This window comes from Glycine soja, chromosome 11 (assembly GCF_004193775.1).
Source record: "Glycine soja cultivar W05 chromosome 11, ASM419377v2, whole genome shotgun sequence".
Taxonomy (NCBI): domain Eukaryota; kingdom Viridiplantae; phylum Streptophyta; class Magnoliopsida; order Fabales; family Fabaceae; genus Glycine; species Glycine soja.
In genome coordinates, this window is record NC_041012.1 from 51,844,914 (window position 1) to 51,857,196 (window position 12,283).

The 12,283-nt window shown below is 33.1% G+C and overlaps 2 protein-coding genes and 1 long non-coding RNA gene across 7 annotated transcripts; 1 reads left to right on the forward strand and 2 right to left on the reverse strand.

The window, feature by feature from the left end:
• Window positions 1-815: 815 nt before the first annotated feature.
• LOC114376560 (probable LRR receptor-like serine/threonine-protein kinase At1g05700) lies at window positions 816-5,589 on the reverse strand. The gene is made up of 13 exons (XM_028334735.1): window positions 5,459-5,589; window positions 4,839-5,376; window positions 4,218-4,699; window positions 3,930-4,068; window positions 3,748-3,819; window positions 3,570-3,641; window positions 3,240-3,320; window positions 2,898-3,055; window positions 2,339-2,568; window positions 2,112-2,238; window positions 1,661-1,723; window positions 1,373-1,562; window positions 816-1,276 (listed from the first exon to the last, which is right to left on the reverse strand). The coding sequence occupies exons 1-13, from the start codon at window positions 5,535-5,537 to the stop codon at window positions 862-864; spliced, it is 2,646 nt and encodes an 881-aa protein (XP_028190536.1). The 5' UTR covers window positions 5,538-5,589; the 3' UTR covers window positions 816-861.
• On the forward strand, window positions 2,160-5,783 carry LOC114376561. 5 transcript variants are annotated; one of them, XR_003658994.1, is made up of 6 exons: window positions 2,160-2,267; window positions 2,357-2,492; window positions 2,924-3,026; window positions 3,768-4,368; window positions 4,459-4,621; window positions 4,966-5,783. It is a non-coding gene; the product is annotated as an uncharacterized LOC114376561 (long non-coding RNA). The 5 variants fall into 5 exon arrangements; XR_003658995.1 differs by lacking the exon at window positions 2,160-2,267 and having other exon boundaries at window positions 2,365-2,492; window positions 3,768-3,988; window positions 4,250-4,368; XR_003658993.1 differs by lacking the exon at window positions 2,160-2,267 and having other exon boundaries at window positions 2,365-2,492; window positions 3,768-3,988; window positions 4,285-4,368.
• A 1,121-nt stretch (window positions 5,784-6,904) lies between these two features.
• LOC114377153 (LRR receptor-like serine/threonine-protein kinase IOS1) lies at window positions 6,905-11,929 on the reverse strand. Its single transcript, XM_028335560.1, has 13 exons — window positions 11,802-11,929; window positions 11,165-11,696; window positions 10,607-11,088; window positions 10,355-10,493; window positions 10,188-10,259; window positions 9,791-9,862; window positions 9,585-9,665; window positions 8,973-9,136; window positions 8,623-8,870; window positions 8,394-8,520; window positions 8,141-8,209; window positions 7,878-8,067; window positions 6,905-7,749 (listed from the first exon to the last, which is right to left on the reverse strand). The coding sequence occupies exons 1-13, from the start codon at window positions 11,881-11,883 to the stop codon at window positions 7,341-7,343; spliced, it is 2,667 nt and encodes an 888-aa protein (XP_028191361.1). The 5' UTR covers window positions 11,884-11,929; the 3' UTR covers window positions 6,905-7,340.
• Between the last annotated feature and the right edge of the window lie 354 nt (window positions 11,930-12,283).

The window sequence follows — 12,283 nt, forward strand, 5'->3', positions numbered from 1 at the left end:
GAGAGGAAAATTATTCAAACAAATTAAAAGAAAATGATTTAATTCGTTTTTAGTTTTTTATAGTAATTTTTCATTTTTATTATAGATTGGTTTGAATTTAAACAATTCTAATTTAATGATAGGTGGGACTCTTTTCTAAATGTAGAAATTCTGTTGTGAAAAGGACTAGATCTTCGGCATGGTTTGGATTGTGTCCGTTGAATTTGATCTCTCAGTCAATAGATTGCGTGTCTCGGAAAAATGTTACTGTAGATACCCAAAAAAGAAAAGAAAAAAATGTTACTGGAAGCTCGTTGGTTATCTTGTTGATTTTTATGTTTTATTTGTTATTATTAAAATTAAAGGATAAATTGTCTTATGTTTTATTTGTTATTATTATAAAAATAAGGGTTAAACTGTCTTGGAATTTATTATCATTATTATTCTAATAATAATAACAATAATAATAATAATAAGGGGTGGGTGTGGTGATAATTGAAGGTGACGTAAAAATATATTTTCATATTCGTACTTATCATCTTCAGGATTTCTAAAACTTTGTACACAAATGTTGCTGATTTAAAGGTAGGAAATTGTAACATCTTAGTTTAAATTGCCTGATAGATTTGATTTTGCATGTAATTCAAAGGCAAGTGTTCTTAACTCTAGAAAATGATGTCATGTAAGGAAGAAACAACACATTTAAGTGTAAACAATTTTTACAGTGTTATTTAACCATAATAAAAAAAATCATCGATGTAGAATGAGTTTATTTACTTTTACAATATTATCTCAAGAGTCATAATAATAATAATTTTTTTTACAATGATAATATATAAAAATTAAACTTTTTATATTTAGACCAAAACTTTTCCAAATTAACTATCTTTGTAGAGAGCTCTGTCCACTAATTCCATCAAAGGAGACTGTGATAAAGCTGTTGGGTGAACTCTCATGATCGTCAGAATTAGACGGAGTTGTCATCATTTTTGAGAAACATTGTTTCAATTCATTAACTACATGGGTCATGGTTGGCCTATTAATGGAAGTGGTTGCTACACAAGCCTTTGCAGTGTCTAAGGCCTTCTTCACATGATGAATATCAAATTCTCCCTGCAATCTTGAATCCACAATATCATTGATCCCCCTTTCAAGCAGTATAGAATCAACCCATTGAATTATGTGAGTTCTCTCTTCGGTTTTGGTTATAGCAGGTTGACCTGTAATTATCTCAAACAAAACTATCCCAAAACTGAAAACATCACTTTTTTCCCTCAATTTGTGTGATCTATTGTACCTGCAGAATAAAAATTTACAACTCAGTTTATATTAAACGTTATCTTAAAGACTCTTGACTTTTGCCTCCTGTGTTTGAGTGAAAATAATAACTTACTCTGGGTCAAGATATCCAAGGGTGCCAGCTACCACTGTGGTCATATGGGTGTCATCTTCATCTGAGTAGATCTTTGACAACCCAAAATCAGCTAGTTTACCCCGGAATTTTTCATTCAGTAAGATGTTTTTAGACTTAACATCTCTGTGAACAATCGGCATATTGCAGCCATGATGCAGGTACTCCAATCCTACAGTTTAAAGTTCAAGTTACGTTTTGTTGCATAAAATTCTGACTCTGACTCTCAAAGAAAGAGGGGAGGGGCAAAAGGATTCTTTCGATCCTTACCTTCTGCAGCATCCACTGCAATTTGAATTCGTTGGTTCCAACTCAATATATTTTTGCTTTTGCCTACATTTTTTAGAATCCACCAAGGAATGCATGAATTTTAAATCGAAATAATAAGAAAGGCATCATTCTTTTCTTGCATTTTGGTGCAGAATATCTAGAAAATTTGTTTTCCAATACATATAACTGATCTTTGACTCAATTTTTAGGCTTCATCTAAATGTATCTGAACTTGAATTGCTTCATATTTTGTTGGCATTTATTGACTGTTTAGCCGTTTTATGCAGATGATCAAGACATCTACAGAATCAGAAGCATTTACTTTCTATCAGTACCTTTTTTTACATAGCAAAAGTGGATACAAACATGAATACGTATTATGTAATTGCCCCTAAATTGTAACACTGAAGAGAAATAAAATTAAATGGACTAAAGTAATCTTAAACAATACCTGATAAATGCTTTGCTAAGTCTCCATTAGCCATATACTCATAGATGAGAGCCATATTTTCGCCATCATCACAATATCCTATCAGAGCAGTCAAGAATTTATGATGAACTACAGCAAGAAGTTTGGCCTGAAAATCAGAAAGCAACAATTCATTCAGTTAACACAAATAAAATATCATTAGCGAGTATATATATAATTATGATGATATTTGAAGTTAATCATATTACCTCTGCCTGAAATTGCAGATATCCTTGAGCTGAGGGAGAGAGCATTTTGACAGCTACCTCAGTATCATCTATCCAGCCATGGTACACTGTAGCAAATCCTCCTTTCCCAACAACCCTTTCAAAATTTCTGGTCATGCTCAAGACTTCGGCATAGGTGAATTCTTGTTTATTTGACTCTAGTTCCTCCCTTATTTTGTAATAAGCATTCTGCTTGCTGAGATGATGGGAAACTGTGGGTAGAAACAAACACTATATGGATAATCTTTCATATATATCTTCAAAATAAAAATGCAATTACAAATTAACCAAAAAAATAATTTAATTTTGATACATTGTCATTTTTACACTGTTAAACAATTAGAAATTATCCTAGATATGACTTTCAAAGTAATTATTATGAAAGTGGATCATATTATCATATATGACAATATTCATGATGGATGATGATGAGATCTTTTCCACCCATACTCAAATTGGGATAAATTATCTTCTTATTTATTTTTTTGTTTGTTTTTTTTCCTTCCCTCATTGTGAATAGAATATAAAGGCAACATGGTACCTGGTTGTCTCCTTTTGTATATGCAGAAAGAAATCACTGTTATTACTAGTATCATGAAAGCTCCACCAAGTGATGCCACCAGTGGAACTACAACCTTATTCCCATTCTTGTTGTTGCATGATGAACCTGGTGAGCAAAGACTTGGATTTCCACCAAAACTTGCATTCACAATTAAAAATTGAGCATGTTATGACATTGTCTTACCAAATGGTAAACCAACACTATTATCCCATGCCACACATTGTTGTAAAAAAAGAAGAGATAAATGAGTAGCTCATGGGGAATGAAGTCAAAACAGAGGCAGGGCATAATCTAAAACTGAATTTTTGAAACACAACATACATGAATTCAAGCAAACCATTCTCGGAATTTACAATGAGTTGCATTGGAATTGTTCCTGATAGCTGATTTCCTTCTAGGTTCCTTCGATCAAGAAAAACAAAATCATTTATAAATGCATTCATAAAAAAAATTATTCAAAAAAACCCAAATTAAAGAAAGAGGGTAAAAATTCTGAGAGGTAGACCTAGTTGAGGATTTTTACAGTAAGATGCCCAATGACATTTCAAGCAACAAAATTAATTAAAAAAATCAATTTCACCTAGGAAAGCTTAGCCTCTTGAAAGCTCTACCTCTGTATAGAATATATCCTCATCAAAATAGTTGACTTACAGAACTCTTAAGAAGCGCAGTTGGGATAGGAATTCAGGCACGGCCCCAGTCAAATTGTTGTTTGACAAATCCCTAAAATGGGAACACATTTTATTTTACTCAACGTTAGGAGCCAGCACCATTTTGTTGTCAACAATTATATAGCATGCTATTGTATGTGACAAATTCAGTGACTTACAAATATTCAATGGACTGCAGATTTGATATGCCAGGGGCTATGTTTCCTATTAAACCACTGAAAGATAAGTTCCTAAAAGCATGAATGTAAGGTTCATCAATATTTATTGAAGATAAAACTGTGAAGTTGCAGTTAAAACTAAAGGATCAGTATATGTGTATTTCAAGCCAAGCCAAACTTACAAGTATATGATCCTTGGTGAATCAGATTCAGCATAGCTGCAGTTAAGACCATCCCACAAGTAAGCCAGTGGGGTACAAGGATCTCCTTGCCAGTTTCTCTTGATCCCATAGATTGACTTGACATTTATGATACCATCAACTATTATCATAAATATAAGTAGGTCAGGCAGAAAATGTAAAACTATGAGTAATAATAAGACTAGTGCATGCTAATAATGATGTGCAGGGTCTGGATCAATTATAATAAGTTGATTTTAGAAATAAAAATCAGCATATTTAAAAACATACCATCTGTTTGATATGTTTCTGATAGTGAGAAGTTTTTTGTCATGTATATCTCGATGGCGTTGAGAAGAGGTGGAAGAGTCGATCCACTAGTTTTATTAATCCAAAGTTCCAACGGATTTTCAATTATTGCTAAATGATACGCATTCTGCAGGTATATAGGATTGATTGGAGCATTATTTAAAATGTCCCCATTTACAAAAATGTTGAACTCTCTAATTTGGTTTGCCTGGAGCTTCTGTAGTTCAGCAAAGAACATGTACACATAACATGTGGATGCATTATTTTTGGGAAGGAAGTGGAATTCTATATTGTCATTGACATTTGCTGGAATTGCTGCAGTTCCCATGACAATGGAAGGCGGCAATGGTAAAAAATCAAATGACGTAGTAGCATCATGGTCTATGGTAAGGGTGTTATCTATCTGTGTCCATTCATTTGAGTTATAAGGTGTCCATATTCTATCATAGACATCATCCGGATATCTTTGGGAAAGGAAAAAGAGAGAAAAACTTCAGAGAGCATTATGATATTAAAATAAAGCAAAAAAGAAAAAAAAATAGTCATTTTCCCTTTTAGTGGTAATTCCATGATATAAGTTGGTTATATTGTTACATGGCTCACCTGATTATTTCACCATCCTGTAAGCCTACGTCAAATCGTGCCAATAGCTCCACAAAGTTAACTAGATAGGCCTCACTGTTAAGAACTCTAAGCTCTAAAACTGAAATAAAGGGTGTACCCTTTGCAGTGTTGAATAAACAAACATGAGCATAATTGGATGAAGCAGCATAAATGATTTCCTTGGTGACTACACTGGATGCATCCTGAAACACCACTGATCCCCACCAACTGTCTCCAAGATAGATGTCAAACTCGGGAAGAGAGTCTTTTCCATCGTAATTTCCATATGCAAACCTTGCCCTCACTAAATATTTCTTGCTACTTACTTGAGGAACAACAAGGGTATAGCAGTTCCTGGTTCCATCCGGGAAGCTTCTAACATTCCAGAACTGCCTGTCAAGGGAAGCCTTGTATTTAGATGATATACTGTGGCTTACACCACTGTTTGTGAAGTTGACATCCGAAGAGTAATAGATGGAAGTGGTTTCATCTGTGTAGTTTGGTTCATCCTCAAGTCCGCAGTCAATACTAATGAAGCCTGTAAAAGGTGGAAGAGCTTAAGTTCAAAGAACAATAAATAGTGTGGTAGGATTCAGGATAATGAAATGACACTACCGAACCTGATTGATTCTGTGCTCGAACAATGATAGGAAGAGTTAAAGAGAGATGAAACATCAGAAATAGAAAGTGTCCTTCCATTTCTGAACTGTGTAAATAGTAAATTGAAAATTCGTTATAGACTTAAAGTTGGAGCCTCTTGTTTTGTTGTTGGGCTAACTAGTAGTTACCTCCACGAGATTGGAGATTGAAGATTGGAGATAGGAGATAACAAGCCAATTCCAAGAATGATTATGCTTGATCATTCAATGATGATATTCATTTTAATCTTTGTAAGGGTTATGGTATGTTGAAATCAAGTTTGGCTGCTTACCGAATTCTTTTTCACCCTTTCTTTATTAGAAATTAGAAGCTTCCGAGCTGATTAGTCCCAGTTGCATTTACACGTCTTTGCTTTATTATTATTATTGTATTGGATGTATAGACTTGCATGGAGATTTCGCAGGAAAATTTCTATTGTTATGACAAAAAATGCTCGTAAACATTTGACCAGTAACAATCCAAATTCAAGACAATCTTAAGCACCGTAGTTGACCCAATTTTTCAAACATCTATAGCCCTTTTATTAATTTTAGTTAGTTCAAAATATGTTTTGAATCTCTAATAAATACTCAAATTTTATATTTATTTTTAATATTTTTTTTTCATTGCATCTCTAATAAAACAATAACTTATCATAGATTTAAAAAAGTGTCAAGACTAAAATCAATTTTTTTTTGTTTTATCGGAGCAAAAAAAATTATTTGAGAATAAACATTTAAGTATTTATTAAGAATCATAAACATATTTTATCTTTAATTTTATTTGAATCAATTATTAATTTTGTCTTCCACATATCACCTTTTTTCGTGGTTTTAAAATAATATGATTTGAATAATTTTGAAAATACCGAATATTAGTTCTTTTATTTTAACATATTTTAATAAAATTTAAGGATTAATTTGAAGAAATTTTAAGTATTTAAAATAAGTAAATAGTCTATATATTTATAGTGTAAAGAATTTTGCAACAAGAAAAAAATAGTGTTTTTTTTTACATTAACATCTAACCACAAAAAAAATTTGTCTAAAAAATCATCATTAATAATTTCTTATCGATTGATGGTATAATAGAAATAAAAACTCTTTAAAAAGCATGGTTTCTAATATTTACAAAATTACTTAAATATATTTTTAATTTAGAAACTAGTTAGAAGAGAGGATAATAAGAACTAAGAAGGTTAGTTTTATATACATCAAAATAGATTTTTTTTTTAAAAATGTCAAAAGAAGAACAAGAAAAACAATAAAAAAAATAACAAATAATCATTATGTCATTAATTTGAGTGAAACTCACATTTCTTAATAAAGGTATCAAATTTCAGTATTATGGGATAAAAAAATAAGATTATGAAAATAGATTTTACTAGTAATCAGTCATAGTCATATTTATTTTTATTGATTAGTGTATCAGGGTCAGCAGATATTTTGCATTGATAAAAAGGGGGGAGGGGAAACAAGAGTGAAGAAAAAATAGAATCGAAGATGTTGATGACCACGAAGTCGTCTTCTTTCCAATTTCACCGGTTAAATCCATGTTGCACCTGAGACTAGTCTTCAATTGTCTGAGAGGAGAGGACAATCTGTTAAATAGAGCCCATAGTGCACATAGAATATGAAATTCACTCATATCTTTCGATTTATTTTTTCAAGACGCGACACATTTCTTAAAGCACACAGTCTCACTTGGAAAACATACAATCAAATTAAAGCCCATATTCACTAATTGTGTGGCTTGATCTCCTTCTGGCATTGCAAGAGGAAAGCCACCCACCCTATTTATCTCCTTCTTCAAACATACGTAACTATATGACTATAGTCATCTATCTTTATCTTGGGAAAGCGTTTACCTGGCCTGGGGACTAAATTCGGTATTAAGATTCATGGTGACCGTTTTAATTGAATCTCTTGTTTCAACACCACTATATTTAGTTCGAGCTAATTCCATTGCTAAAGACTCCTTCAGTTCAATCACTATCACACTTGTGATTGGCCTCTTGTTCATATTTGGAGATAAACAAGCTGTTGCTATTTCTACTGCTTTCCAAACTGAGTTACTGTCAAAATCTCCTTCTAACCTTGGGTCAACAATGGCCTCGATATCCCCTTTAGCAATCAAGGAGCTAACCCATTCGCTTATGTGAATGCTTTCTTCTTTCCTTGCTATCACTGGCTGACTTGTGATTATCTCCAAAAGAACAACACCAAAGCTATAAACATCGCTTTTCTCGGTTAATCTATTGGTTATGAAATACCTGCAAGACAAAAAAATTTAACTCAATTTAATTTCTGTCAGGATATAAACATGCATATCCACATAGAATCACTATATTTTCCAAGAAAATGATGGATAGTAATAGGACAATATAATTGAAGTACTCACTCAGGGTCCAAATAACCAGGAGTACCAGCAACAACAGTTGACACGTGAGTTACCCCATCTGTTGGGATAATTTTGGATAGACCAAAATCAGATAATTTTGCTTGGAAGTTTTCGTTCAACAAGATGTTTGTGGATTTTACATCTCTGTGGATTATAGGTGTCTTACAACCATTTTGCAGATACTCCAATCCTAAGAGAAAAAACATATATTGAGAGAGGAAGGGAGGAGTTAAGAAAAGACAGTTTTATGTTTACTTTCTGACCTGAGGCTGCATCCACTGCTATACGAAGTCTTTCTTCCCAGGTGAAGAATTTTGTTTTGCTGTGTTTACCTGCTGAAACAAGTTATATAACTTTTTGTACGAGATGTTTTTTTGTTGACCAAAAGTCAGTCATATGACTCACACAGTTGTTCCATTAGGAAATATTCATATCCATGGTTTCAGAATACAAAACTAGTTCAGAAATTTATTTGCACAAATTTTTGCAAGAAATTAATTTTGTTTGGGAACTAACCAGAGAGATGTTCTTGCAAGTTTCCATTAGCCATGTACTCATATATGAGACCCTTATTGGTTCCTTCATTACAATAACCAACAAGGGAAGTCAAATTTTTATGATGAACTCTCATTAGAAGTTTAACCTGGAAATCAAAATCCCAACCATGCTTAACCATATTTATATATATATATATATATTTATCGCTGAGCTAAAAACACCTAGTGTAAAGTGATTAGAAACTCACCTCTGCTTGAAATTGTTGATAACCATGAACAGACGATGGGGAAAGCATTTTCACTGCAACTGGAGTGTCATCTATATGGCCCAGATAAACTTTTCCAAATCCTCCTTTACCAAGAGTTGTATTGAAATTGTTGGTGATTTTAAGGACATCAGAGTATGAATATATTTGTTTCTTTAATTCCAGTAATGAATCATCTTGTTCTGTGTACGGCTGTGAGATCTGACTTTGATCCCTTTCTACCATTAAAGCTGTTAAATATCATATAATAGTTTTAAAAACTGACAGTTAAATTTGTTTGACAAAATACCGAATAAAAATCGCCAATTTTATTTTTATCATTGTTGCTTTACCTTTTGATTTTCTCCTTTGAAGGGTCCACAGTATAGCTGCCACGACCACCAGAAGGATCACAACCCCACTAATTGATGCTACTAAGGGTGTAACGATGTTCTTCTTTTCCTTCTCCTTCTCGTTGCATTGGCCAGAATCACATAGATTTGGATTTTGGCCCACACTAGAATAAAAATCACAGAAGATTTATGCTTTAATTCTTGGTAAACCTTACAACTTACAAGTCATCAATAATTTAATTTGATATTTAAATTCATTTTGCTTGTGCCGAGATATTCAGTGGATCAACAACTGCCTATGGAAAAGCATAGGTGACACCGTTGTTTAACGTGATAATAATTTGAAAGAGTTTAAGATTCAGTTCTTCTTGTGATTGGTCATGGTTATGATTCATGAAGGTCTAAACAGAGGAGAGTGGGCCTTTGGCGTAATCTATGATCCATTGAATCCAAAACAAAATAAAAATAGCAGGTGTAATTGAAAGATAACTGCAAAATATTGGACAGAGGTAAAGAAGATATATGTAGAAAAGTAAAATATAACGGATTAATAATCACCACCATAATAAATGATGATATTATGAAAATGAGAATTTTCAATAAGATCCTTACCTTAGTGACAGGGAGCCTTCCTTTGATTTTTCAACAAGTGCTGAGGGAATTGAACCAGAGAGGTTATTCTTCTCCAAGTTTCTGCCAAAACATGGAAACTATAATATCCTTTTCTATTTTCTGATATAAAGGAATGGCAGTTGTTTGAGTAACTGATGATTTTTTTTTTTTTTACTGAGAAAAAAGCAACCGATGAAGCAACTTACAAGATCTTTAAGTGTTGTAATCGAGACAGAAAATCAGGAATTTCACCGTTTAAGCTGTTGTTTGATAAATCCCTGGAAAACAAATATGTTATCATTATAAATTTTTTGACAAATGTAACAAAATACATCCAAAAAGAATAAAAAGATTTAAAGTAACAGTTTAATTTTTATATATTATCATTATAAAAATTTTCACTGTCAATTAGTCAAAAATCAATATTGATATAACTTTTAAAGTAAGAATTGTGAAAGTTAACAAATTTATTATATGAGTTGTGAATGAATAACTATATAATTTTTTTACATTGATTAAATATACACTATTTACTCCTAAAATAAAGAGTTTTTTTTTCTGGTCTCATCAATTGTTTGACCAGGTGAAACAAATAAAACTCACAACTTCTCCAACATGGTGAGCTTTGAAATTGAAGGGTCTAACTTTCCTGACAATCCACTTGAAGATAAATTCCTGTTTTGCACAACCAACAGTTATACACGTTATCATCCCAGTTTTATAAAGCTATAACATTAATTTGAGAAGTTTGAAGATATGGTATGACTTACAAAGTTGTGATTCTTGGGGACTCTTTTCCGAGATAACTACAATTCAAACCATCCCACAAGTAGGCTACAGGGGCGCATGGATCACCTTGCCAATCTCTTGTCACCCCATAAACTGACTTGATGGTTGTAATCGCATCATCTTGTTTTTTATTTAATGCAGAAAAAAAGGTAAAGGGTAGTTAAAATCATGTATAATAGTGTAATCCAAACAAATCGATTTAACACATGAGAAATCATATTTTTGTGGCATACCATCTCCTTGGAATGTATCTGATTGCGGGAAGTCTTTTACTTTGTAAATCTCGATGGCATTGATGATGGGGGGCAGGGTTGAATTTTTGGTCTTTTCAAGGGAATATGTCATTTCTTTCCCACTGGAGCTTGACGAGCTATATAAAGTGGTGACAAGCTGATTCAGTGGTGAAAATTTTGAATACCTTAGCTTACCATTTTCCTTGATGTTGAATTCTCTTGTCTGATTAGTCTCTAACTCTTGAATCTCCATGAAGTACAAGTAAACATAGAATTGGTCAGTTGGATCATCTGGCACCCAGCTTATTACCAATGGAGCACTAACATTTGCTGGTGTAACTGCAGTGCTCATGACAATAGCTGGCGGTTGGTATATGTTCTGGTTTAAGTCTAAATCATCAGCAGGAACCGAAGCACTTAAGTTTGTCCACTTATTGGTGTTGCCAATGTTCCAGAAACGATCATAAATGTCGTCCTTGTACCTGAGAGAAAATCAAAATAAGTCAAATAGAATAAATCTTTCAAAGAAAAGGACTTAAACCAGAAGAATGAGTTCACCTGTAGCCTTTGTTTGATCCTAAATCACCCCGGTAGTAAGTTTCCAATAATCCAAATTCAGTGACATAAATATCATTTGTCAAAGTTCTCAATTCTATGGCTGATATAAATGGCGTCCCAAAGCCTGTGTCGACAAGACAGATTTGCACGTAATCCAGTGAAGGTACATATATGATCTCATTCCTTTGGAAAAGGGAGGCATTGTCTAACTTCACTGTAGCCCACCAGTTAGCCCCGAGAAGAAGATCAAACTCTGGTAACATATTGAGGCCATCATAGTTTCCGTACAAAAAACCAGCCTTGATCAGATATTTAGAGCCTCTTGTGATGTTTATTTTGTAGCAGTTCCTTTTTCCTTCTGGGAAGCTTCTCACACTCTCGTATGGTCGTTGATAGTCATTTCTGAGTTCAGATACTATTGTCCCACTCACACCAGTATTTATGAAATTTGCATCTGAAGTATAATTTATGCCTGTTGTTGACTCGGTGTAGTTTAAATCTGCAGGAGCTCCGCAGTCTATGCTGATGAATCCTAAACACATAGAAATGTATATATATGCATGGGATTTGAGGCTTCACCTAAAATTTAAATTAAATATTTCTATATTGAAGTTGATGTTTTAATTTGTTATCAAACCTGATTGGTCCTGAGCTTGAATCAGAACAGCAAGAACTAGACCTTCTACAAAACCAACCAGGAAACTCCTTGACATTCCCATTTCTTATCACCTCCTGCCTTTGAAGTAGAACATGACAAATACAAGATTGCCCTGTTCCGATTTATACTACTACAAAAAGATTTGTTTTGTGATTATACGACGTGGTCAATTTTCAACAAGGAGGTAAGTCTAATTAGTTTTTGTATTTTAATTTTTTGTCCCTTTCCATTTTAGTCTAATTACTTATTCTTCCTTGCATGCATATAGCGCAGTACGGCAATAGGTACATCCACTTGCTTACTAAAAAATTCCTGTCATGTTCATCACTTGTCATTCATGCACTTGCGTGCATCATTATAATTATATTGTACTACATTCACTGGTCAATCAAAATATTGCAAACGGAAATAAAATTAATTAAATTTCCAACGGATGCATCTTAGCAAATATTAAATCAACA

Coding starts and splice junctions, on each gene's coding strand:
- LOC114376560 (XM_028334735.1), bottom strand. CDS start 5,537: ATGGAAGGACACTTTCTATTTCTGATGTTTCATCTCTCTTTAACTCTT. Junction 4,700..4,838: donor CAGGATGGTGAAATAATCAG/GTGAGCCATGTA, acceptor CCTTTCCCAAAG/ATATCCGGATGATGTCTATG. Junction 2,569..2,897: donor ATACAAAAGGAGACAACCAG/GTACCATGTTGC, acceptor TTCTACCCACAG/TTTCCCATCATCTCAGCAAG.
- LOC114377153 (XM_028335560.1), bottom strand. CDS start 11,883: ATGGGAATGTCAAGGAGTTTCCTGGTTGGTTTTGTAGAAGGTCTAGTT. Junction 11,697..11,801: donor TCAAGCTCAGGACCAATCAG/GTTTGATAACAA, acceptor CTATGTGTTTAG/GATTCATCAGCATAGACTGC. Junction 9,863..10,187: donor CTCACCATGTTGGAGAAGTT/GTGAGTTTTATT, acceptor TTTGTTTTCCAG/GGATTTATCAAACAACAGCT.